Genomic DNA, 26,007 nt, shown 5'->3' with positions numbered 1-26,007 from the left:
GAGGCTGGCACTGCGAATTCGGCCCAAAAGGCCCAAAGGCATCACCAAACATCCGGGCTTCGGGTACCCACCCACCCGTATTCTTCCCCAAGCGAGTAGCGCACCTCTGGAATTGTTTTCTGTTTTCTCCTCCCCACAATGTCCATCTCCGGGAACGGCCACCTCCCCGCCGCCGCCTCCACCGGCCCACCGGACCACTCCTCCGCCTCCTCAGACTCTGAGGTTGAGGTCGAGGTCGAGGGAGACGCCGACTACCTCCCCATCTCCGGCGCCGCGTCGGACAGCGACAGCGACGCCGACCCCGACCCCGATCTCGCATCTCGGCACCGCCTCGACGCGGTCGACAACGGCGTCTCCGAGCTGGATCTCGCCTCCGACGACGAAGAAAGCGACGAGGAAGAAGGCGCGGGCGCGACGGAGGCCGCGGCGGCCTTGGACGACGAGCGCCGGCGGCGCGCCCAGCTGCCCGCGGGCGCCGCGGCCCGGATCGTGGACGCGATGCGCGGCGTGGCGTTCCCCGGCGCGCCGCCGCCGTGGGCCGGCGCCGTCCCCGACGAGCAGTGGCTCGAGCGCCTCCGCTCCCTCCGCGGCGGCCGCGACTAGACAGAGCAGATGAGTTCTCGACCCACAAATCACTGTGAGTTGTGAGAGCTTGTGATCTGCCTTTGTACGGATGAACATTCCTCTGTCGCCATAGATCCAGTAGGATTGCCTCTCGCTGCTTCGGAAATTCAATTCGTGTGCAGATCATCGCCGATGAGGTCTCAGTGATCGACACTGGATGCTGTTCTTGTGTATGGATTTTATGGCGGTTTCGTCTTATTTTTCAGAGCGTGCTTGTCTTCTTGATTGTGGAGGAATCCGAATGCTGTTGCTGCTGCTCTCCGTGGGCATAAATGCGATCAAAAGGCTTGTGAAATTTTCAGTTGTATGAATCAGCAAACGCTTTATTTGTTTGTGCCCTTGTTTGCTAGAGTATGGAACAGACTCTGAACATCTCATTGCCATGTACTCCAGAGGAGTAGTACAAAAAGTGATCATGTAATTGGTATCCACGGCAACAAGTGCAGAGGAAGTGATCAACTCATTGGTATTCATGGAAACAAGTACAGATTCAAGCACAGATCCGCATCATCGCAAAACAGCACTCTTTCGAACACAATCAATGATAGGCAGATCGCCACGCCTACACGACAGGCAACGCCCGATGTAAACGCCGAGCTAGAAATTAAACTTAGCTCTATGCTATCCCAGGACCAAGCTCGTGCTTCTTTTTTGCTGACCGGCGAATGGACTAGCTCTACTGCTAATTGATCAAGACAGGCAAGTAAATAGAAGGGAAACCAACCTATAGGACAAATGATTATATTGTTTGCTGCAACACAACATCACCAAGCAAAACAAAACCCTAAGACCTGCATAAAATTCAGACAATCATGGCATGTATATTATTCGCAAATAAAAAAAATCATGCCATGTATAAACAGAGAAAAGAATGTGCAAACGGGGACACATATTACATAGGAAGGTGAGGCCAAAAGATTGGGTTCTTCTTTTCATGCTTAGGGTCTCTTTGATTCGCAGGATTCTGAAAATACAGGAATAGGAAAAGGATAGGGTTCAAATAGCATATCCACTTAAATCCTATAGGATTACAAAAGGAGCGTTTTACGCCATAGAAAAACCAAAGGAACTGTAGAAAAATATTGGAGTGGATGTTAGATTTTCTATAAAATGTAGTACAAAATGTTCCGTAGGAAAAATTCAAACTGTAGAAAGATGTTGGAGTGGATGTTAGATTTCCTATAAAATGTAGTACAAAATATTCCATAGGAAAAATTCAAACTGTAGAAAGATATTGGAGTGGATGTTAGATTTTCTACAAAATGTAGTGCAAAATATTCCATAGGAAAAATTCCTATGGTATACAGTCTATGAGTCAAAGGGCCAACGTAGGAAAATTTTCGAAGGATTTTAATCCTCCAAAATTCTATATCCTATAGAATTCCAAAAAAAATAATTTTCGAAGAATTCCTTTGAATCGAAGGAGCCCTCAGATCAGGTTCACATTATAATTATTAAAAGAAGATAAATTTTGTTTTCTAATAATAAAAGAAACTGCAGTCAGACAACATGGATTCAATGAATCAGCCAATACACACAGTGAGTTCATCCTTTCGATCTATCAAATTATGCATGGTCTTGTTCCAATTTAATTTAACTGAAAAACGCATAGCTAATCGTGCATGATCTTCCTTCTGCCAACCCTAAACCCGAAGCACTAACATCTTTCAGCAGTTGGCAGAGGGCGTCATCCTTGGTTGCCGTTGCTTTATCCATCACCACCTCGGAAGCACTCTCACCGGGTTAGGTTTCTGAAAGCGATCTCCTCCGGACACGGCTTGTGACCGTCGTTTTCTCCCCAGCATGGCCGATCTGTTGCTTGATCGTTGTCACACGGGATGCAGTGCGCTGCTACATGCAAAGAAACTTAGCTAGGCCGGCCGTTGAGTGCTCAGACTGATCACACGCCTAGCCGGTAGTAGGCCGGTGCAGTGTGGTATACTGTATCGTGTACTAGTATCGTGTAAAGCATGCGTACGTAACCTCGGCTGCCTGAGTTGGACCCTCCGACGGACGGACGGACGTCTCAGGTTGTTGCTGATGAGAAGCGTCTCTAGGAGGGGCACCTGATGACGGCTTCTAGATTTGGTGGCTAAATTTCATGTTTTGACCTTTTTCTGAAACCTATTTGAGATTTGATCTTAATTTAAAAAAAAATCAAGATCTGACTCTTTTGCTACCGTTAGGGATCATGGCGATAGGGTATAACAGCCTACCGGCAAGGTCCCTGGCGGTAGGGTTGCATGCCCTACCGCCAAAAACCTCCTAAGTATTAAACACAGAGCGTGTTTGTGTCTACCGCCAAGCACCTTGGCGGTAGGGTTGTACAGGCTATCGCCAGTCCGGTTGGCGGTAGCGATGTTTCCTACCGCCAAAGTCCTTGGCGGTAGGCTGTTTGACCCTATCGCCATGGAGTCTGACGGTAGCAAAAGGATCAGATCTCGAAAAAAATTTAAACAAGGGTCAAATCTCGAATAGATTTCAAAAAATGGTCAAAACACGAAAATTTGCCTCTCTAAGAGGGGCACCTGATGATGGACTTGGTTGTGCTTCTAGATTTGGTTGATGCGCGTCGTCGAACAAGCCGGTCGAGCTTGGTGGCAGCGGGCGACTGGAAAGTCGAGCGTCGACAAACTTTGTTAGGCCCGGCATTGTATAATCTGCGATGAGATGGTAGGTGTAGAGACATGCTAAAGGTTGGTTGCCAAACCGTGATACAGACAAAAGATTGTCTTGCGGACGGCATTATCATAATAAACCCACCCAAATGCCCAAACGTAAGCTGATGCGTCCAAGGTGAGCCGCGGGGGAAATATGCACAAGGTGTTTGCTAGTTTGTGCAGGTTCAGGCCTCTTCATCTGAGGATATAAAGAGCACTTGAGCCTACTTACGATGAACAAATCTGTCGTGAATGATGGAATGTGCGTGCTGTTGGGTGATGAAGGGGTAGTGGGATCCAGGATTCCCCTTCTCATGGTGATGCACTCGCACATGACTTGATCCAAGGTCTCCCCGTTGCAAAGTCAGACATGGAACATGCGTGCTACTCTGCTTGCTAGTGATACCCAGGTCAACTAGAAACTCTACTTTGTGTTATTATGCCCCCCGTACATCATCTCCTGTTCTTCTACATGGCCTAGATCCATGCAGTTTGATACTTTCTACGTCCCAAAATACTAATAACTATCTTAACTTTGTATTAAAATTGAGACACTTACTTTACTTTGAGACAGAAGAAGTATTACTTACTCCCTCTGTAAATAAAGAAATATAAGATCGTTTAAATCAGGGAGTACTAGTTTGCTCCTCTGAAAACATCCACCCTGGCTTTACTATCTTTTCAGTCGCAAGAGCCAGGTCATTACTTCCTCTGTCAAGTTTTTAGAAAACGTCTTATATTATGGAACAAAGGGGTAGAACTTTATTGCAAAGAGACGCGAAGAGGATTTGACATGGCGATCCGCCAACGTGCGTCTCTGTTAGCTAGCTAGAATTTGTCCTCCTAGCTTTGATAAAGCAGAGAGGATTTGACATGGCGATGCATTGACCGTGCTTGTCGAAATGTCAATGCCCAACTGCCATGTTTATTTTTCTGGAGAATCTTGAGCGATGCTGGTGGCGTACGAACACCATCTTTATTTTGACGCACGTATATGGTTCATGAGCTGGCAGAGCCTAATCATGGGGAGCTGGTTGAACATTTCCTCGTCGAATCGGCAGATCACAAGGTGCTAACAACTCAGATTTCCCGTGTCTTGGCACACAAATCTCCTCGCTTTTTTTCTCCGTCGCAGTCACTCCGCACGGGCAGAAGGATCAAGAGCCAGAGAAAGTACGCCTGTGATTAGGCTCTTCTGGCTCCTGTGATCATGTATTTATATTTATTTTTGAAAGGAAAAAACAGTAGGAAAAGTCTCATTTGTTTCAATCCAATCGCCATCTATTTTCCCGCACAAATGGACAGCAAGAGCCGTGGACAGAGAAAACAAAAAACACATGCATGGTTCCCTCAAAAAAAGAACACACACACATGCATGGTTTTTCTTTGCTCCCGTGTTGTTTCAGTGTTCTTGTACTATGTTGTTGATTGTTTTTCTAACCACTCGTTTCAAGTGGTTCAGTGTTCACACTCTCCCTCAAATTACTCGTAAACGTCGGACCAAGCTGTTCGCATCCATTTTACCATCCAACACGATACTCATCTGTTCGTGTACGCGTTCGATTGTCCAAAATCTCGCAAACCAGGGGAGCTTTGCGGGTGTTCGGGCAGCCGCCACATACGCGTCTGATACCTTGGTCTCACCCAAAAACATTGCCCGTGCGCACGTCCTCTCTCGCGTGAACGCTCCTCTGCTTTTTGCACTGCATTTATGCCGGTCCAGAGCAGCACATTCATGCCGGTTAGAGCGGATGTGACCCATCACTGGACAACATTGAATCGGTGTGGCGTCCAAGAAACCAACCCCGCCACTCGCGCCACGTCCCAAACTCCGCACATGTTCAATATCGGAGGGGCGTGATGTCATGGGACAGGATGAGACGACTATTGCTTGGGTGATGCGGTCACCTTCTTTGTAGGACTTTCTCCGTCTCCGCCTTTTTCTTCTCCCTCACCTTCATTCATCGGCCTTGCCATCCCACGGCCACGACCAATCGCATAGGAGGATCCGGGTCTGGAGGGGCCATGAACCTCTCCAAGGGCTTTGGAGGATCCATTCGGATGTTCGGACAGGTCCGAACATTTTCTATGCTCCGTGTTGAATTGCTAAAAGTGTCGAGACCTGCAGGTTCGAACATTTGCAAGAGATTTGGCGGTCCGCGCTGGAGTTACTCTTTTATTCTCCAGGATACCATGGCGTCGTCACCACAAGCGCCCTATTGTCGTTAGGCTTCTTCTGTCCTCCATATCTATACCTCGAGGTTATGGCACCGTCATGCTCGTCCCCGTTGGTGCGTGAAAGGCCGGACTGCTTCAAATCTTGCACATGGCGTGATGAGAAAGAAGCTGAAACTTGATTCCCACACTGACTGTTGATTTAAGCGAGCTCCAAACGGGACCTCCACAACCTCCAAATATGGAGTCTATGAGCTCTGTTTTGAAGCGAGCTCCATAAACTATGCCGACTCTGAAGGCATATGATCACTCTGTTAGAGTGTCATTTTGGATCAAAATCATCACATTGTCAGTTTGTATGGCGACTGGACCACTACGGCTTCATGGTAAAGTTGCTCGTACCTCCAACAACTCATTTGCTTTTTCAACAACATTGAGTTGTACTTTCAGCATTTCCCCGCAAAAGAAACACATTCTCAGCAGCAATTATATGAGTAATGTTCAACATTTTATTTGTACTTTCATTACCCACAATTCGTATTTTCCATTCATAATCATGGCAAAAGATATGACATCACCCAAGTTTCCATTCATAATCATGGCAAAAGATATGACATCAACGGTTGATGCACAACCTTACACTAGCAAGTAGCAACGATATCACGTGAATATTCTCTCCGGTGGAACCACTTTGTTCTGTTTGTCCTCGTCAACCAAATCAAATAATGTCTGTCAAGCTTGGAACTAGCCCGTGCATCTTTAACGCCAACTCTCAAACCGTCCGCAACCGCGTAGTCTGGACGTGTTTTGTGTCCATGAAACGAGAGGTGCCGCTCGACGATACGCGCCGTGACGGCGCGCGCGGGGACACGCAATGCATGGCCACGTCGCACCGTCGGGTCTCCGCCTTGACCAGCTTTACTTACCACGGCGTGAAAGTGAAACCTCAGCTGCTACTACGACTCGTTACCGCTGCGTGGTGCTGGTCAGCAGCGCCGGGAGTCGGGTCGCGCTCCCGTATTTCCTGGAGATCGGCGCGGCTAGCCTGGCTGTGTCGTTAACCGATCTTTTACGGCCGGGATATTCATGTCTGCTCCTTTTCCCCGGCCCGGACTCGCCGCAGCCCCCGTCCACACGCCGTGGCTGGTGAGCACGAAGCTTTAGGCTACGCTTAGCGAAGCTTTAGGCTACGCCGCAGCCAGTGAGTAGTACTGGAGCGCGTAGCATTAGGTCGCCTTGGTTGGACTGTTGCGTGAGCTATATCACCCCTCGCCTCTCTCCCACCCCTTCCCCAAAATCGTCAACCCAGTTTGGTGGGTCGCAGCGCGGCCGTGTCGGCTGGACGGACTGCTCTGCCCAAGGGAAGATGCGGGGGGTCGGCGGCGGCGGGGGCCTGGGGGCCCCGGGCCGGGCGCGGTGGGGCGGGTCAGGCGCCACCACGCCGCGCTCGCTCAGCACCGGCTCCTCGCCGCGCGGCTCCGACCGCAGCTCCGACGACGGCGAGGAGCTCGTCGAGGTCACGCTCGACCTGCAGGAGGACGACACCATTGTGCTGCGCAGCGTCGAGCCGGCCGCCGCCGCAAACGCCAGCGCCAACGCCTCGTCGGGGGCGTCGCCGTCGGTGATGGGGTGGGGCGCGGAGCCGACGCCGCCGCCGGGGGCCGGGGCGGGGCCGTCGCGGTCGCGGTCGCCGGCGATCCGGCGGACCTCGTCGCACCGGCTGCTGCAGTTCTCGCAGGAGCTCAAGGCCGGGGTGTCCCGCGCCAAGCAAATCTCGCAGGACCTCACCAAGCGCTTCACGCGCACCCAGAGCCGCGCCGCCCTCGCCGAGCCCCCGGCGCACCCGCCGTCGGGCATCGAGTCCGCCCTCGCCGCCCGCGCCGAGCGCCGCCAGCGCGCGCAGCTCGACCGCACCAAGTCCACCGCGCAGCGCGCCATCAAGGGCCTCCGCTTCATCAGCGGCAACGCCAAGGCCAGCAACAATGCCTGGATCGAGGTCCAGCGCAACTTCGACCGCCTCGCCCTCGACGGCCGCCTCTCCCGCGCCGACTTCCCGCAATGCATAGGTCAGCTTGGTTGCCCACCTCCAATCTCACTCCACCCAACAACCGAACAATCGCTCCCCTAATCCCTAGCCGCATTTGGTTGCAGGGATGATGGAGTCCAAGGAGTTCGCCATGGAGCTCTTCGACACGCTGTGCCGGCGGCGGCAGATGCAGTCGGACCACATCAACAGGGAGGAGCTGCGCGAGATCTGGTCGCAGATCACCGACAACAGCTTTGACTCGCGCCTCCAGATCTTCTTCGACATGTAACGACCCCCCACAATCCCCAACCAACAGCTAAATCATTCTGCGCACCATTTTTGCTCCGTTAACGTGGTACGGTTCAATCCAATCGCAGGGTGGACAAGGACGCCGACGGCCACATCACGGAGGCGGAGGTGAAAGAGGTACCACCACTACTACTTACCACTGCTGCTGTTCTTCATACGTAGTATTTCCTTCCCTTTTCACCCCGGTCGCGCTCGGCATTTCTGCCGCTGCGACAGTACAAATTCTTCCATTTTGGTAGTGGTAGAATATTCGGACCAGTATATTTTCATGATTGGGCCGTCCATTCTCGCCATGTCCTTGTCTGCTGGTTGTCTGCAAGCTTGCGCTCCAGGATTCACGCATGAGAACCGTATGTGTGGATTGGGAAACATTGCCGACTAATCAAGGCCCCCCACCCCCAGCGAGACCGGCGGGGGAAGAAACCATCATCCCTGGCAGTGGCCGGCGCCCACGCACCAATCTCTTTCCACATGAGCTTTTTTCGTTCTAGAAACACGGGACGGGAGGAAGAGGTTACGTAAATTTACCACGGATGGCGATGGAAGTCAGTCGTGAAGGGAAGGCCAGATCGAACGCAACAGTAGTTGGTGGGGGGGCGTTCCCGTCAGGCTGGCCAGCTATTGTAATCCGTTCAACAGGGGGGACTTTTTAATTACAGATTTGATCTAATCTATTGTCTCCGTTGTTGTGATCGTGACATTGTGTAAAGGGCCCAGCCAGGTTGTGTTGTTTGTTCATCGTGCCTTTTTCCAAGCTGTGAAAAGGATGGTTCCTGAATCCTGATGATTAAAGGTGGCAATTTGCTTTGTGTTTCCAGATCATCATGCTAAGCGCGTCCGCGAATAAGCTGGCGAGGCTTAAGGAGCAAGCAGAGGAATACGCCGCGCTGATCATGGAGGAGCTAGACCCCGAAGGCCTCGGCTACATTGAGGTATAAAACTATAGATTCCTTCTGGCTTCCCGTCGCTATCCTCTGGTTTCCTTGAAATTTTGCTTCTCAAGACAACAACACTATTACTATATTGCTACTGAAAAACAAAGTTCCGTCTATTCCATCACTATCCTCTGGTTTCCTCCAAATCTTGGGTGTACTACTGAAAAACAAAGGTCCGTTTATTTTTCTTCCTGTGAGTCAAATGCTGCCAGCCTGCCACTGATCTCCTCCAGCAAATATCCTAGATACTACCATTCTATTTTTGTTTCTACTTCTGTCCTCCACATATCTGTTTTAACATACCCAAAGGTTGAACCAATAATCATCTTACTTGTTGGCCAGTCTGGGATACAAGTTCCCGTCGTGTGTCTCTCAATGGTCAATGCTTTGCTATCGGTTCACTTTCTGGAGCTCTAGCTACATTCCAAACATATGCAAAATTGCAGTTATTCGTAATAAAGGAAACCATGGGCTTGGAGCCCTTAGGTCTTCAGAAAAGAGACATCATTAATAACTGTACTTGCAAGTCATATATGTTGGTTCGCTGAAGAAGGAGCTTCCTCTTTAAGCAACATCAACCTAGTAGATGCAGTAAAAATGTTGTGGTGATTGACATGTTTATGCTGAAAATTGACACAACCAAAATAGAATATTAACAAAGAATTCTGAGCATGCTTCCCTTGACGACCACCTGTGCTTCAAGCTGGTGAGCACCTGTATAGCAGAATATCAAGTGTAGTTCAGTCTGAATCTTCTCATAATTTGCCTTCTTCAAATGAGATTTTCCACATTGCACATCTGACTGTATGTTGCTGAATTCTAGCAAGAAAGATGTAGTTTATCTTTGCCATCCACACTGAAATCTTACAGATTTTTTTTTAATCCTATCAAGAATAGAGGCTGTTGCTTGCAGGAGCCTTTGCTGCCTCATTTTCTCCTCTCAAGCAAGTTATATTTGGGTAGAACTTTTCATAGTCAAATTATATCCACCGTCCCGCCTGATGTTGCAATTGTGAGACAGCGACGGCACATTACCCTAATCAAATACAGGGCTCAGTGCCCAGTATCATATGTTGTAGAATTGTTGTTCTGGTATCGCCAGGGTTACAATTACTTTTGACCTTTCATTAGGCACCAAGTCTTATTTGTCTTATTTAGTGGACAAAGTAATTATATCCACATCAAATACTGCAGCAGCCTCACTTCTGTGCTATACCCTATATGCAATGCTTTAGTTCCATTTTTATTTCTTATGTGTGTACGAGTCTTTGCTAGGCTGTGTTTGTTTGGGAGACTGTCGAAGTGTAGCACTTGTACAGGTGGATATTCAATACGATGCCCCTCTTTCTTAGGATGGAGTTATTGCATGCATGTTCCCCAAGATTTAGCAGGTATGGTGCACTCATATGGGAGCCATGTGTGCCACCAGATACAATCATAATCTTGTGGGGCCTTCTACAGTTTGGTGGGCTGTTTGACTTCGGTTCTCAGACTGATGTGCACCGTTAACCTGCCGTGTATTTCGTGATCAGTATAACTATGGATTTTATTTTCCGACTGTTGATTGTGTCATATGCTGTTTTAGTTAGACAACACAATGGCCTTTCATTGTTAACTCCACTACAGTTAATTAACTGATAAAATTATGGTAGTTGGATAAAAGTGTGTTCTGTGCTTTTAAAATTGAAATGTTCACACATTGAAGTGATATATCATAAGATCATTTGGTTATACTTTAAATTTTTATAATTTTTATAATTGTTTGGTTTGTGGATAGGCCAAATTGATGGGACATATTACCAGCAAATATTGTAGAAAAATGTGCCAGTGTTTCTTGAGGCCATATTCTACTTAATGTTGGGACACGTTAAAAACACTGTTTGTGATTGTCGTTGCAGCTTTGGCAGTTGGAGACGTTGCTATTGCAGAAGGATACATACGTGAACTATAGCCAGGCGTTGAGCTACACAAGCCAGGCACTGAGCCAGAACCTTGCTGGCCTAAGGCATAAGAGCCCAATCCGAAAAATGAGCAGCAAATTAAGCTATTATCTGGAGGACAATTGGAAACGCCTCTGGGTACTTGCACTGTGGATTGGGATAATGGTTGGATTGTTCATTTGGAAATTTATCCAGTACCGCAACCGGTACGTATTTAGTGTGATGGGCTACTGTGTAACAATTGCAAAGGGGGCTGCTGAGACCCTTAAGCTGAACATGGCACTCATCCTCCTACCTGTATGCCGCAACACCATTACTTGGCTGCGTAATACAAGAGCTGCACGGGCATTACCGTTCGATGACAACATCAACTTCCATAAGGTTAGACATTAGACCCTCATTGCTTTTGTTATTGTTTGTTGATTTCTGCGAAATTAATCCATGTCCAACCGTCCAATAAATTTCCTGCAGAATTCCTGTGTTCTGAACAGGCCCAGGATATATTTTTGTATGTGTTGGAAAAGATATCTCTCCACACTTTCGTTATCTGTACCTAGTTTCTGTAGACCGCAGTGATTGATCTGAATACATGTGATGCAACAAAATTTGGTTAAATACATGGTCCTTCGCATGGTTGATGGTTCCTACATGTGGGTCTGACATCACATGTGCCCAACACTATGGAGGGGACATAATAGAGCTCAGTTAATAGACGACTCCCCCATACTTTCTGTCTGAAAGCTTTCTCTGACGTCCCGATAATTGGCGCAGTTAGAAAATGGGTTGTGAACTTGAAGTAACAATCATATTTTGCCTGGTTGCTGTTTAAAATCTTTTTATTGGCTCCTGTTATCTTATGTTTTGTTTTTAAATTAAGCTATGTGATAGTCATTGTTTTCCATCAGCAGTATTTGACTTACACAAGCTAGTCATGCAAGCTCAGATCCTGAAGGCATGCTTTTATATGAGTGTTAAAGAAACAACCTTTGGTCACATATACTCCCTCCGTTCCAAAATAATTGTTGTGGTTTTAGTTCAAAATTGAAGCAATACCATGACACTTATTTTGGAACGGAAGGAGTAGTATATAAGCTATGTACCCACCTAAATTAAGAGGATGAGAGAAGCTGAAACCTGGTACCATACAGAAGTCGGATGGGCCATGATTAGAATGCAGCTGTCAGCTGACAGTAATAGTTGGTCTGTAAAGCCGGCTCATCCGAAGCTCTTCTCATCAGCTAACTAATACAAGGACAAGCTGTGGTCCAACTCATTTTCATTTGAACGCACAAAATGAAAATAATTTAATAAACAGAAACAATCCAGGTATATAATGTGATCATTAGTTGTGCCTAATGTGTCTGTTATCAACTTACAATTCGCACTCTAGGCTAATTTTACACATAATGTTATAATGGTTACAGCTAACACTGAACATTTTGTGTTGCCATGGCAGACTATTGCGGCGGCAATTGTGGTTGGTGTTATCCTTCATGCAGGAAACCATCTTGCATGTGATTTTCCACGGCTTATAGATTCCTCAGATGAGACGTATGGTCCACTGCGCAAGTACTTCGGGGAGACCAAGCCAACATATTTGGCGTTAGTCAGAGGAGTGGAGGGTGTAACAGGAGTTATTATGGTTGTCTGCATGCTCATTGCTTTTACTCTAGCAACCAGGTGGTTCCGTCGTAGCCTGGTGAAGCTTCCCAAGCCATTTGACAAGCTAACTGGCTTCAATGCCTTCTGGTACTCTCATCATCTGTTCATCATTGTATACATATCACTTGTTATTCATGGAGAGCGTCTATACCTTATCCTGGATTGGTACAAAAGAACGGTTAGTTTATATCTTTCCTTCTCCTTTACTCTCTTTACCTGAATAATTTTGTAAGCGCCTAATCTCTTTTGCAGACATGGATGTATCTTGCAGTCCCTGTTGGGTTATATGTAGGGGAGAGGACTCTGAGGTTCTTCAGGTCTGGCAGTTACTCTGTCCGGATATTGAAGGTCAACCCACATAAAATTTGAAATTTGAGTTCTATTTCCATGTCTGGTACGCTGACACATACACTTGCTTTGCAGGTGGCCATATATCCTGGTAATGTTTTGACATTGCAAATGTCTAAGCCACCGACATTCCGTTACAAGAGTGGGCAGTATATGTTTGTTCAATGTCCAGATGTTTCACCATTTGAATGGTACATGCCTCTTAATTGTAAATAAACTACAATTGGAGCAAAAAAAACCCGCTTTTACACTATTTAGTATGTTTATGTACAGTTTATTTGTAGAATAAGTATGCATTGCACTTCATTCAATCTCAAATACTCTTACCCTTTTCAGGCATCCCTTCTCGATAACTTCAGCACCCGGGGATGAGTTTCTCAGTATCCATGTCCGACAACTTGGTGACTGGACACGAGAGCTCAAGCGTGTATTCTCCGCAGCCTGTGAGCCACCTATGAATGGGAAAAGTGGCCTCCTTAGAGCAGACGAGAACACCAAAAAAACGTATGGCTATCCTTCTTATTCAGAGGCAATAATATGTTTGTGCAATCGGGATCTTGATAATTATTTTCAAAATGCAGTTTCCCAAAACTTTTGATTGATGGACCGTATGGTTCTCCTGCGCAAGACTATAGCAAGTATGATGTTTTACTACTTGTTGGGTTAGGAATTGGTGCAACTCCTTTCATCAGCATATTGAAAGATCTGATTAACAACATCATCAAAATGGAGGAAGAGGATGTAAGCGAATTTTCCATGTACCCTACTACAATTAGAACTACTATTGATTCTTGACAGACTAGACTGCAATCTATATCATATTCCTTATGCCCTAACCGCATGAAGAACTACAATATTCAGTGATTTATTTATCCATCTATTTGTGCTACATTTTGCCAAAACTATGAAAAACTAGTCTAATTAATTAACTCATCAACCTATATTTGCAGGAAGCCTCAACTGATCTTTACCCACCAATTGGACCCAGTAAGGCATCTGTTGACCTTGACACCCTTATGAGGATTACGTCAAAACCAAAGAGGGTTTTTAAGACAACAAATGCTTACTTTTATTGGGTTACACGCGAACAAGGCTCTTTTGATTGGTTTAAAGGAATCATGAATGAGATTGCTGAACTAGATCAAAGGGTAACTATCAGCTACACTTTTTTCAAGTGACACACTGTTTGCTCGCAATTTAGTTCTTACAACTGTCTTTCTTCAATACTAGAATATCATTGAGATGCACAACTATCTCACAAGTGTTTATGAGGAAGGGGATGCCCGGTCAGCACTCATCACAATGCTGCAAGCTCTCAACCATGCCAAAAACGGCGTCGATGTAGTGTCTGGAACTCGAGTAAGTTGCAAGTTATGACATACCAATTGGCCTCATGCCAGTCTTAGTATTAGCAGTATTAATGTTTGAATTTTGCTATATTATTAGAGTGAGATGTGGAAAAGAAACATGTTAGCATGCCTGTTGAGTTAATTTTATGTGCTCGCTATTTACTGATATACTGATTTCGCAGGTGCGGACACATTTTGCAAGACCAAATTTTAAGAGGGTGCTGTCTAAGGTAGCCTCCAAACATCCTTATGCCAAGATAGGTAAGATACTAATTAAAGCTTGCCTTTTCATGCTTTTAGCTGCGAAATACTCCTACCCATCACCACGTTTTAGTTATACTTCAGGCAAGATGCAATACAACAACATAAATAGCACAGTTCTGGCTGTCCAAGTAATTTGGGTATGAACTTATATAATCCGATCATTGCAAAGAAGGTAACTGCTACTGTTGCTTGCAGGAGTGTTCTATTGCGGAGCTCCAGTTCTGGCGCAGGAACTAAGCAACCTTTGCCATGAGTTCAATGGCAAATGCACGACAAAATTCGAATTCCACAAGGAACATTTCTGAAACCAGGTAAACCGCACAATAGGAAATTAGCACAGGATTGTGTTGTATGTATGTCGTCTTTGCTTGTTGCGCGCCTGACTTTGGAGAGCAAGGGAAAGAATCACCTAGTGCTTTCTCGGTGCACCGGTCGCCAGTTAGGCAATGCACACTGCTTTGCTTAAGATACTCGAGAAAGGAAGCTGGGGATCAGCTGGTAGTACATACATTACACATCAATCATGGATTCAGAAGTATATATTACGGTCGCGCCGGCCAGGGCAGCCCCTCTGTAAAATCTCCTATATGCGGATGCGGAGTCGACACAAAGACGCTGATCTCCTGAATATGGTTTATGGTTTTGACTACATGCTGGGTGATGTGATGTAGGACAATAGGGAAGGCCACCAGAGGCACAAGGCTAAGTAACTGTGTATATTTGCTTGTAGCTGAGTTGTCAGGCCACAAGTTTGTTTGTTCTCACATTGTAATTATACACAGACGGAAACACAGGCAGGGAGAGTACAGTACAGTTTGATTCTTTTCTTCTCTTTGTATGTAAAGTTTAGGCTGGTAGTGATTGGGTCCGGATTGAGGACATGAATGGACTACATTCGAGCTTGTGTTGTTTCTTGTGCCACCATAGGATAACATGCATTCTTTTTCATGGGGCTGTGTGATGTTGAGACCGTTGCTCGTTTTTGTTTGGACTTTGTGTGTATATGTTGCTGTTGATGTGTGGAATATGATCATAATTGAGAAGGGGTCAAGTTCTTCCTCCGCCACGACAATGGCATCGCCGTCGTCGCAGTTCGACGGCGATCACCTCGCCGTCAGAATTCATCGACGATGATAATCTAAGTTCTGGTTTTTTCATTTCACGTGACATGATTCGACAAAACTGTAACACGACGATAATCTATGTTCTAAACAGGCTCTAAAGATCTCTAAGAAACTCAGCAAACGCCGTCCGGGATGCTCCACCTTCCTGCAGCGCCTCGAGCGCCTTCTCCTTGGCCGCCATGGCTCGCTCCCGCAGCGCCTCCCCGCCCTTGGACTCCATCACCCACCGCACCTTGGCCTCCACCTCCGCCGCCGCCACCACCTCCCCGTCGTACCCGGCCATCTCCACGCCGGCGCCCATCTCCTCCACCACGAACACCTTGTTCTCCCTCTGCTCCGCGTACAGCGGCCAGCAGATGAGCGGCTGGCCCGCCACGATCGCCTCCAGCGTCGAGTTCCACCCGCAGTGCGTCACGAAGGCGCCCGTCGCGCGGTGGCGCAGCACGTCCGCCTGCGGCGCCCACGACTTGACGACCAGGCCGCGGCCGCCGGTCCGCTCCAGGAACCCCTCCGGCAGCAGCGCGGCGAGGTCCGGCTCGGCGAGCGCGTCCGCGAGCAGGTCCGGCCCGCCGTCCGCGCTGCGCGGGCTCTGCACCACCCACAGGAATCTCTGCCCGGACAGCTCCATCCCGACGGCGATCTCCTCCAGCTGCGTCTTGGGGAAGGTGCCCATGCTCCCGAAGCAGAGGAACACGACGCTCTTCTCCGGCTGCGCGTCCAGCCACGCCAGGCACTCGTGCTTCTTCTCTTCACCGCCACCGCCACCGCCGCCGGCTGAGATCATGGGCCCGACGCAGTACACCGGCGGCGTGGCGCGGCCGGGGACGCACGCGCCGTCCCGGAGCGCGCGCAGCGCCCTGCCCTCCAGCCACTCGAACGTGTTGATGACGATGCCCCGGGACTCCGGGATCCGCTGGAACGCGTGCAGGAAGCTCTTGTACACCTCGTTGTGGCGGTCGAGCGCGAGCCCGGGGAGGTCGGTGGGCTTGAAGGGGCGGTTCCCGGGGAAGGAGAGCGGCGCGTCGCCGATCTCGCCGAGGCTGGCGTCGCCGATCTGGGCCTGCATGCGCGGGAGGTAGAGGTTGACCGCGAGGCTGCTGGCGCTGCCGGTGTAGAAGACGTAGACCGGCACGCCGAGGTCGGCGGCGACGTCGACGGCGTCCGCGCAGAAGCAGAACATGTCGAGGACGAGGGCGCGCACGGAGGGCAGCACCGAGCGGAGGTAGTCACGGAGCGGCGCGTTCATGCGGCGCAGGAGGACGAAGGGGTTGGGCGCCTCGGCGGCGTCCGGGGCCACCGCGTCGGCGTCGGCGTCCGGCGGCGTGGGCAGCACGTGGAAGCGGACGGACGGGTTGGCCGCCGCGGCGCGCGCGACGGCGGCCGAGGTGTCCGTGGCCTTGCCCGGCGGGACGTTGACGATGACGGTGACGGCGAGGCCGCCGCGCAGGAAGGGCCTGGCCAGCTCCACCATGGGCACCAGGTGGCCCACGCCGAGCCCGGGGTTGAGCACCACCGTGTCCCCCATGGCCGGACGCCGCCGTGCAGATTCCATGTATGCCAGATGACACGATCGGTATTCGCGGTGAGATACTAACAGTAAACCCTCTTTAAATCTTCACCATCCAAGATTGTGTTTTTGAACCGAGAATAGGTTCGCCGATTGTACTAAACTAACTAACAGAGTGTTGCGGCGGGCGGCACGCGGTCTGAAACTTGTATTCCGGTGGCTGCAAATTTCCAAGAGACGAGACGGGATATTTTGGAGTGAGCAGAGTAAAACCACAACTTTTTTTTTTAGTTGGACCCCACAACATTTAGGGTTAGGGCTTTCAAAATTCAAATATCGATCCTAAAAACAAAGGCTTTCAAATACCGTCACATTGAGTGATGGTTACAGATCATCACCGAGGTGGGCGTAAATTTTATCAAAAAACACTAGTGGGACGGACGGTCGGTTCATTTTAAACGCGATCCTGAGTGGTTGGACCCGCTTGTAAGCGTTGATGTGGCACTAAAAGTCAATACAAGTGGTGTTGATTTGCAACGAGCTGGGCCTTGCCGTACCCTAAGTGTGTGAGTGGCCGTTGGGCCGGCCCGATGTGGTCTGTAATAGATCCGTTATATAGCTAGCGTGTGGAGGGAGGAAAGACAACTGGCAATTGTAAACATTATTCTCTGGAATACAATCCTTTCTCTGTGCTCCTTCTTCCTCCCCACACAATTCTCGTCTGCCTCTCGTTACCACATCCTGTCGTGACGCGAGGAGTTGCTGTGATTCTGTAGCATCTGGTATTCAGAGCCTTGTATCGATCCGCTTCCCCTGTTCTTCCCCAAAATTTTCATCCAGATCTCGCGATCAATCCATCGATCAGCTCCTAATTCCAGGCAAGGGTGCGGATCCCCTCGGGTGATTCCGCGCAAAACACCTCAGTGTACCTGCGTTTGGTTGAGTAACTCGATCGGATCCCACGGCGCGATCCAACAAACCGACGATCTCCGCTCGCATGGCGGCAACAGAGCTCTCCCTGGCGGATCTGCATCAGCTGGTGCAGGCCACGATCCAGCAGAGCAAGGCGGTCTCCGATGCCGGGAAGGCCACGGCGGAACGCGAGCTCCAGGACTCGCTTGACAAGTACGTCGCCTCGTCCGCCAAAGCCTTCGATGCGCTGGCGCAGACGACCACCGCTTCGCTGGGGCGCACGGAGGCGACTCTCGGCCGTGTTCTCATCGCCAACACCTCGCTGGATACAGCGATGGCCGAGATGAAGCAGGCACTGGACGGTGTCGTGCGCCGTGTGGATCAACTCGAGCACGCACCTCCATCAGGACCAGAGCAGCCACAGCCGCAGCAGCGCCCCCCTCCACTTCGTGCGGAAGGGCAGAGCAGTCTCCAGGTACCTCCGACTGCAGAGCACAGAGGGCTTCGTTAGAATCGACAGTCAGCAATACGGGGTGAGCAAAATCAGTCCATGTTCCATACTGCTGAAGTTTTCTCTAATGAGGATTCAGAATTGTCACCAGTTCATACTCACCGCGCACATCACAGTCAGTACAAACCACGGATTCCTCACTCTGATTTTCCCAAGTTTGATGGGGAGGACCACAAATGGTGGAAGCAGCAGTGTGAAAAGTATTTTCGCATGTATAAGGTCCAACAGGAACTATGGGTCGACTTTGCCACAATGCACTTCGTAGGCAATGCAGCTCTCTGGCTTCAGACATACGAAGCCATGCACACGATCGATAGTTGGGCAGCGTTATGTGTAGCACTGTTTGCAAAGTTTAACAGAAACAAATACACGAGGGCCATTGATGTGTTCTTCGCCTTGAAGCAGACAAAAACTGTGGATGAATATGCCCATGTGTTTGAGGAACAGATGCACAAGCTGCCGGTGTACAATCACGCCTACGATGAAACATTTTTCATCCATCGCTTTGTACAAGGGCTAAAACCATCCATTCGAGCACGTGTCAAGTTACAGCAACCAACTTCAGTCGATATAGCTTACTCATTAGCACAAACACAAGAGGCACTACTTGCAGAGGACACCTCAAAGTACAGCAAGAAATGGGAACCACGGTTCAGTTCCAAGCCATATATACATCAGGGTTTAATGGGGTCGTCACCAGCTGACAACAGACCTCAAGAGCAACCAAGGGTATCAGATAAAGTGGACAATCTCAGGGCGCAGCGCAGAGCAAGAGGAGAATGCTTCAAGTGTGGAGAAAAATATGGACCAGGTCACAAATGTCCCAGTAAAGTGCAGCTACATGTAATGGAAGAGCTATGGGATGCCCTGCAGTCACAAGATTCTGCTGTTAGTGACTCTGACAGTGAACATCAACCAACTGAACCAACTGACAAGGAGAGTGATGATTGTATGAAACTATCTGTGCAAGCAGCTACTGGAACATCTTCTAAGGAAAGTATCAAATTGCAGGGCATGGTGGGGAAACGCCAACTGCTGATCAAGGTAGATTCTGGGAGTTCCACTAATTTTATTAGAGCAGATTTGACCAAGGAACTAAAATGTTCAACAGAAGATATTCCTGCAGCAACTGTTACTGTTGCCAATGGGGGCACTCTGCCCTGCACTACCCAAGTGCCCAATTTACAGTGGTTCTGTCAGGGTCAAACATTCAACACTCAGCTTAAGGTTTTACCACTAGGCACTTATGACATCATACTAGGAATACAGTGGCTTGAAACTATGAGCCCCATGTGGGTGGATTGGAGGAAAAAATCACGAGGTTCAAATATCAAGGAACAAGAATTACACTTCGAGGTGTTAAAGATCAACTCAATGTGTGTAAGGCCATCTCTGGGAAACACTTGCAAGGACTGCTGAACACTGGAGCAGTTGAGCAAGTTATTCATCTCTGCCACATGGCAGAAAGACCTATGTCAGAAACTGACATACCACCGACAGTGCAACCTCTGACCAACCAACACAAACAACTGTTCAATACCCTACTACCCTGCCTCCTCACAGAGAATTTGACCACCAGATACCTCTCATACCTGGAACAAAAGCTGTGAATGTAAAACCTTACAGATACAATCCCATGCAGAAACAAGAGATTGAAGAGCAAGTAGCTACTATGCTTCAACAAGGAGTTGTTCAGCATAGCTGCAGCTCTTTTGCCTCCCTTGTTCTGTTGGTCAGAAAGAAGGATGGAACATGGAGGTTCTGTGTGGACTATAGGATGTTAAATTCTGCCACAGTCCAGCACAAATATCCCATGCCTATAGTAGAAGAACTATTGGATGAATTAACATGAGCTAAATACTTTACAAAGCTGGATTTGAGATCAGGATACCACCAGATCAGACTAGTAGCAAGTGAGGAGCACAAGACAACATTTAAAACTCACCATGGCCTATATGAGTTCAAGGTTATGCCCTTTGGGCTAACTAATGCACCTGCAACATTCCAAGCTGCAATGAACATCCTGTTTGCAGGGTTACTAAGGAGGTGTGTATTAGTCTTTATGGATGACATACTCATTTACAACAAAACCCTAGAGGAGCACCTCCAACATCTGGAGCAAGTCTTTACAATTCTGCAAGAAAATCAACTGTATGTGAAGCTCAGCAAGTGTTCTTTTTTCCAACAAGAACTAGAGTACTTGGGACATATCATAAGTGGAGCTGGAGTTCAGACTGACCCGGCTAAAATTGCAGCAGTCCAGAACTGGCCTGTACCAACCAATGTCAAGCAAGTGCGAGGATTTTTTGGACTCACAGGTTATTATAGGAAGTTCATAAAAAACTATGGAATTATCAGTAGAACTCTCTCTGACTTATTGAAAAAGGATGTGATATTCCAGTGGACACCTACTGCAGAAGCTGCATTTCAAAGCCTTAAAACTGCTCTAGCTCAAGCCCCTGTTCTAGCTCTACCTGATTTCAAGAAAACATTCGTGATTGAGACAGACGCTAGTAACAATGGCATTGGAGCAGTCCTCATGCAGGAAGGACACCCTATCTCCTACTTGAGCAAGGCATTGGGCCCTAAAGATCAGGCTCTTTCCACATATGAGAAGGAATGCTTGGCTGTCATCCTTGCAGTGGACAAGTGGAGAAGCTACTTACAACATGCCCCCTTTACACTGTCAACCGATCACAGGAGTCTGACACACTTACAAGATCAGAAAATCACTAGTCCCATGCAGCAAAAGGCTCTTTTAAAACTGCTTGGACTAAGATACACCATCACATACAAAAAAGGTCAGGATAATACAGCTGCGGATGCATTGTCCAGATCACCTGCTCCTGTTGAACTACACACCATATCATTCTGCACACCTAAATGGTTGAGTGTGGTAGCTGAAGGGTATCATCAACATCAAGAAGATAAGAAATTGTTACAAGAATTGGCCCTGACTGGCTCCAATGAGAAAGGCTATGTGCTATACCAAGGGATCATCATATACAAAGACAGAGTATGGCTTGGTCACAATACTGAAGCTCATCAGGCTATTCTGTTGTCTCTCCACTCTAGTGGAGTGGGGGGTCATTCTGGATTTCAAGGAACATATCGGAGAATTAAGGCACTGTTTGCTTGGCCAGCTATGAAACGAGATATTCAGAAGTATGTTAAGGACTGCACTGTATGTCAACAAGCCAAAGCTGAGCATGTAAAAAAACCTGGACTGCTCAGCCCTTTGCCAGTCCCCAAAGAAGCTTGGAACATGGTCACCATGGACTTCATTGGTGGTCTTCCCAAGAGCAAAAACTTTGACACTGTACTAGTTGTCATTGATAAATTCAGCAAGTATGCTCACTTCATTCCATTGTCCCATCCATTCACTGCTCTCCAAGTAGCTCAACTATATATGGATCATGTGTATAAACTACACGGCCTTCCTCAAGTAGTGGTAACGGACAGAGATCCTATCTTTACTAGCACGCTGTGGCAAGAGTTATGCAAGCTTTCTGATACGAAGATGAACATGAGTTCTGCTAGTCACCCAGAAACTGATGGCCAATCGAAGAAGCTCAATCAGTGCCTGGAAACATTCCTGAGGTGTATGGTACACTCGGCCCCCAAGAAATGGGTGTACTGGCTGCCTCAAGCCGAGTACTGGTATAACACAAACTACCACTCAGCTCTGGGACATACACCATTCCAGGTGTTATATGGATATAACCCCGACATTTGGGCATTTCCAATCTGCAGAGCTCCCTATCTTCAGATCTCTCCAGCTGGTTGGCTGAACGTACAATGATGCAAGGGTTGATTCGGGAACACCTCCTTCGAGCACAACATCGGATGAAAGCGCAAGAGGATAAACACAGGTCTGACCGACAGTTTGCAGCGGGATATTGGGTTTATCTGAAACTGCAACCCTATGTCCAGCAATCAGTGGTGAGACACTCCAACCAAAAGCTCGGGTTCAAATACTTTGGACCCTACCGGATCGTGGAAAAGATTGGAGTTGTGGCCTACCGACTGGATCTTCCAGCATCAAGCAAAATCCATCCTGTAGTTCACGTGTCACTGCTGAAGCCGGCCAAGCCTCCAAACCAAACTGCAGTACAGACATAGACACTTGATACACTGCTCCTGTTAACATCTCTGACGCCGATGCAGGTATTACAATCCCGTTTGGTGCAGGTCAGTGGACACACACGACAGCAACTGAAGATTACATGGAGAGGTCTTCCTTTGTCCATGGCAACTTGGGAATGGGCGTCGGATGTGGCAAGGACGACACAAGTGTGATAGTGAATAGTCCGAGGGCGTCCTATTGCTTAAGGGGAGGGGTATGCAACGACCTGGGCCTTGCCGTACCCTAAGTGTGTGAGTGGCCGTTGGGCCGGCCCGATGTGGCCTGTAATAGATCTGTTATATAGCTAGCGTGTGGAGGGAGGAAAGACAACTGGCAATTGTAAACATTATTCTCTGGAATACAATCCTTCCTCTGTGCTCCTTCTTCCTCCCCACGCAATTCTCGTCTGCCTCTCGTTACCACATCCTGGCGTGACGCGAGGAGTTGCTGCGATTCCATAGCATGATTGTTAAGGGCTCCTTTGATTCAAAGGAATTTGATAGGATTTCTGCAGGATTGAAGTACTTGGGATTTTTTCCTATGTTGGTCTACATTTTATAGGAAATCTAACATCCACTCCAACCTTCTTTTACATTCTCTTTGCATTTTTCTGTGGCATCAAACACTCATTGCTAATCCTATAAGATTCAAGTGGGCATGCCACTCCAATCCTATATTTTTTTCCTATTCCTATGTTTTCAAAATCCTACGAATCAAAAAGGCCCTAAATGCACACCCTTCCCCTCGTCGCCTCGTCCTTGACTTCCGGTCGCCAACGTGGTGGGGCTTGGTGGTGCCGAGGGGCAACATTCCAATCCTTAGTTCTCCTTTCAAAATTCCAATCCGTAGTTTTTGGCTTTTGAATAAATATAACCATCACCTCTGGTCATTAGAACCATTTTGGAGAGAGATTGGTTGGCTTGGTTGATTACTCTTTGTTGTGCTTCATGTAAATCTGTTAGAGTATTAGAAGTGGGGTGTAATTGTTATAATCTTTTGTGCTCCACTTTTATCTTGTTGAAAAGTGATGGACTTGGTTGCACGTGTGTTTAATGTTATATCTTGGGTTTATTATCGTTGGTTTAGTTCTTGACTTCAAGGCTTGCATTTTGGGGCAGTCATTAGCTTGATAAGAACACTGAGTTAGAGTATACTTTAATGGTTACAGATATATGACTTTGATTTTGAGACATTCTCAACACTATTAATTTGTATGCAAAGTAGCTACTACTATTTGGAGATGAGATAGTGTATTGAATATTCAATTGAACCTTTCAATTTCTTTCACCTAATAAGAAAAAATAATAGTATAATTCTTATATGAAACAATTAATTAGTGGCATTGGTATTACACTTGAAAAAGAAAGAAAGGAGAACTTGCACATAAGTTTGCACAAAAATTGCACTTTTTTGTAGTATGCAAAAAGTAATCATATAATAGTATAATTTTCACATATATTTTTCAGTATTTGTTTGTATATATTTTACATTTATCCAACGTCCAAAAAATACCCCCACAAAAAACCCGAGTAATAAAGAAATCTGGCAAATGGACGTCAAAACTGCATTCCTTAATGGATTTCTCAAAGAAGAGTTGTATATGATGCAACCAAAAGATTTTGTTGATCCTAAAGGTGCTAACAAAGTGTGCAAGCTCCAATGATCCATCTATGGACTGGTGCAAGCATCTCGGAATTGGAATATACAATTTGATGAGGTGATCAAAGCATATGGTTTTATACAGACTTACAGTGAAGTCTGTATTTACAAGAAAGTGAGTGGGAGCTCTGTAGCATTTCTGATATAATATGTGGATGACATATTGTTGATTGGAAATGATATAGAATTTCTGGATAGCATAAAAGATACTTGAATAAGAATTTTTCAATGAAAGACCTCCGTGATGCTGCTTACATATTAGGCATCAAGATCTATAGAGATAGATCAAGACGCTTGATAAGATTTTCAATGAGTACATACATTGACAACATTTTGAAGGAGTTCAAAATGGATCAGTCAAAGAAGGACTTCTAGCCTGTATTGTAAGGTGTGAAGTTGAGTAAGACAGAAAACCCGACCAAGGTAGAAGATAGAGAGAGAATGAAAGTCATTCCCTATGCCTCAGCCATAGGTTATATAAAGTATGCTATGTTGTGTACCAGACCTATTGTGTACCTTTCCATGAGTTTGGCAAGGGGATACAATGGTGATCCAGGAGTAGATCACTAGACGCGGACAAAATTATCCTTAGTTTCCTAAGAGGAGTAAGAAAATATTTCTCGGTTATGGAGGTGATAAAGAGTTCGTCGTAAAGGGTTACGTCGATGCAAGTTTTGACACCGATCCAGATGACTCTGAGTCTCAATCTGGATACGTATTAAAAGTGTGAGCAATTAGCTAGAGAAGCTCCATGTAGAGCATTGTAGACGTAGAAACTTGCAAAATACATATGGATCTGAATGTGGCAGACCCGTTGACTAAACCTCTCTCACAAGCAAAACATGATCATACCTTAGTACTCTTTGGGTGTTAATCACATGGCGGTGTGAACTAGATTATTGACTCTAGTAAACTCTTTGGGTGTTAGTCACATGGCGATGGAACTATGGGTGTTAATCACATGGCGATGTGAACTAATTGACTCTAGTGCAAGTGGGAGACTGAAGGAAATATGCTCTAGAGGAAATAATAAAGTTGTTATTTTGTATTCCCCTTTCATGATAAAGGTTTATTATTCATGCTATAATTGTATTGATCGGAAAATAAAATACATGTGTGAAATACATAAACAAATACCGTGTCCCTAGTAAGCCTCTACTAGACTAGCTCGTTGATCAAAGATGATTAAGGTTTCCTAACCATAGACATGTGTTGTCATTTGATAATGGGATCACATCATTAGGAGAATGATGTGATGGACAAGACCCATCCGTTAGCTTAGCATATTGACCGTTCAGTTTATTGCTATTGGTTTCTTAATGCCAAATACATATTCCTTCGACTATGAGATTATGCAACTCCCGGATACCGGAGGAATACCTTGTGTGCCATCAAACGTTACAACATAACTGGATGATTATAAATATGCTCTACAGGTATATCCGAAGGTGTTTGTTGAGTTGGCATAGATTGAGATTAGGATTTTTCACTCCGAGTATCGGAGAGGTATCTCTAGGCCCTCTAGGTAATACACATCATAAGAAGCCTTGCAAGCAAAGTGACTAATGAGTTAGTTACAGGATGATGTATCACGGAACGAGTCAAGAGACTTGCCTGAACGAGATTGAACTAGGTATGAAGATACCGACGATCGAATCTCGGGCAAGTAACATACCAATGGACAAAGGGAATTGCGTATGTTGTCATAACGGTTCGACCAATAAAGATCTTCGTAGAATATGTAGGAGCCAATATGGGAATCCAGGTTCCGCTATTGGTTATTAACCGGAGAGGTGTCTCGGTCATGTCTACATAGTTCTCGAACCCATAGGGTCCGCATGCTTAACGTTCGTTGACGATATAGTGTTATATGAGT

General features: G+C 47.0%; 3 protein-coding genes across 3 annotated transcripts; 2 read left to right on the top strand and 1 right to left on the bottom strand.

The window, feature by feature from the left end:
- The first annotated feature begins 105 nt into the window (after positions 1 to 105).
- On the top strand, positions 106 to 856 carry LOC119287777 (serine-aspartate repeat-containing protein I-like). Its single transcript, XM_037567394.1, has one exon. It carries the CDS (start codon positions 139 to 141, stop codon positions 601 to 603), a length of 465 nt encoding a protein of 154 aa, XP_037423291.1. The 5' UTR covers positions 106 to 138; the 3' UTR covers positions 604 to 856.
- A 5,759-nt stretch (positions 857 to 6,615) lies between these two features.
- Positions 6,616 to 15,240, top strand: LOC119287753 (respiratory burst oxidase homolog protein A-like). Its single transcript, XM_037567363.1, has 14 exons — positions 6,616 to 7,525; positions 7,611 to 7,770; positions 7,863 to 7,911; positions 8,613 to 8,726; positions 10,628 to 11,050; positions 12,126 to 12,509; positions 12,584 to 12,679; positions 12,755 to 12,870; positions 13,016 to 13,183; positions 13,261 to 13,420; positions 13,630 to 13,827; positions 13,910 to 14,038; positions 14,211 to 14,289; positions 14,488 to 15,240. Exons 1-14 carry the CDS (start codon positions 6,826 to 6,828, stop codon positions 14,595 to 14,597), a joined length of 2,886 nt encoding a protein of 961 aa, XP_037423260.1. The 5' UTR covers positions 6,616 to 6,825; the 3' UTR covers positions 14,598 to 15,240.
- Positions 15,241 to 15,426: 186 nt separating this feature from the next.
- Positions 15,427 to 16,966, bottom strand: LOC119287763 (anthocyanidin 5,3-O-glucosyltransferase-like). The gene has a single exon (XM_037567375.1). The coding sequence runs from the start codon at positions 16,939 to 16,941 to the stop codon at positions 15,511 to 15,513; it is 1,431 nt and encodes a 476-aa protein (XP_037423272.1). The 5' UTR covers positions 16,942 to 16,966; the 3' UTR covers positions 15,427 to 15,510.
- Positions 16,967 to 26,007: the final 9,041 nt, after the last annotated feature.

Source organism: Triticum dicoccoides, chromosome 1A (assembly GCF_002162155.2).
Source record: "Triticum dicoccoides isolate Atlit2015 ecotype Zavitan chromosome 1A, WEW_v2.0, whole genome shotgun sequence".
NCBI classification, from domain to species: Eukaryota; Viridiplantae; Streptophyta; class Magnoliopsida; order Poales; family Poaceae; genus Triticum; species Triticum dicoccoides.
The sequence above is the reverse complement of the archived record's forward strand: the minus strand, read 5'-3'. Positions and strand labels throughout refer to the sequence as shown.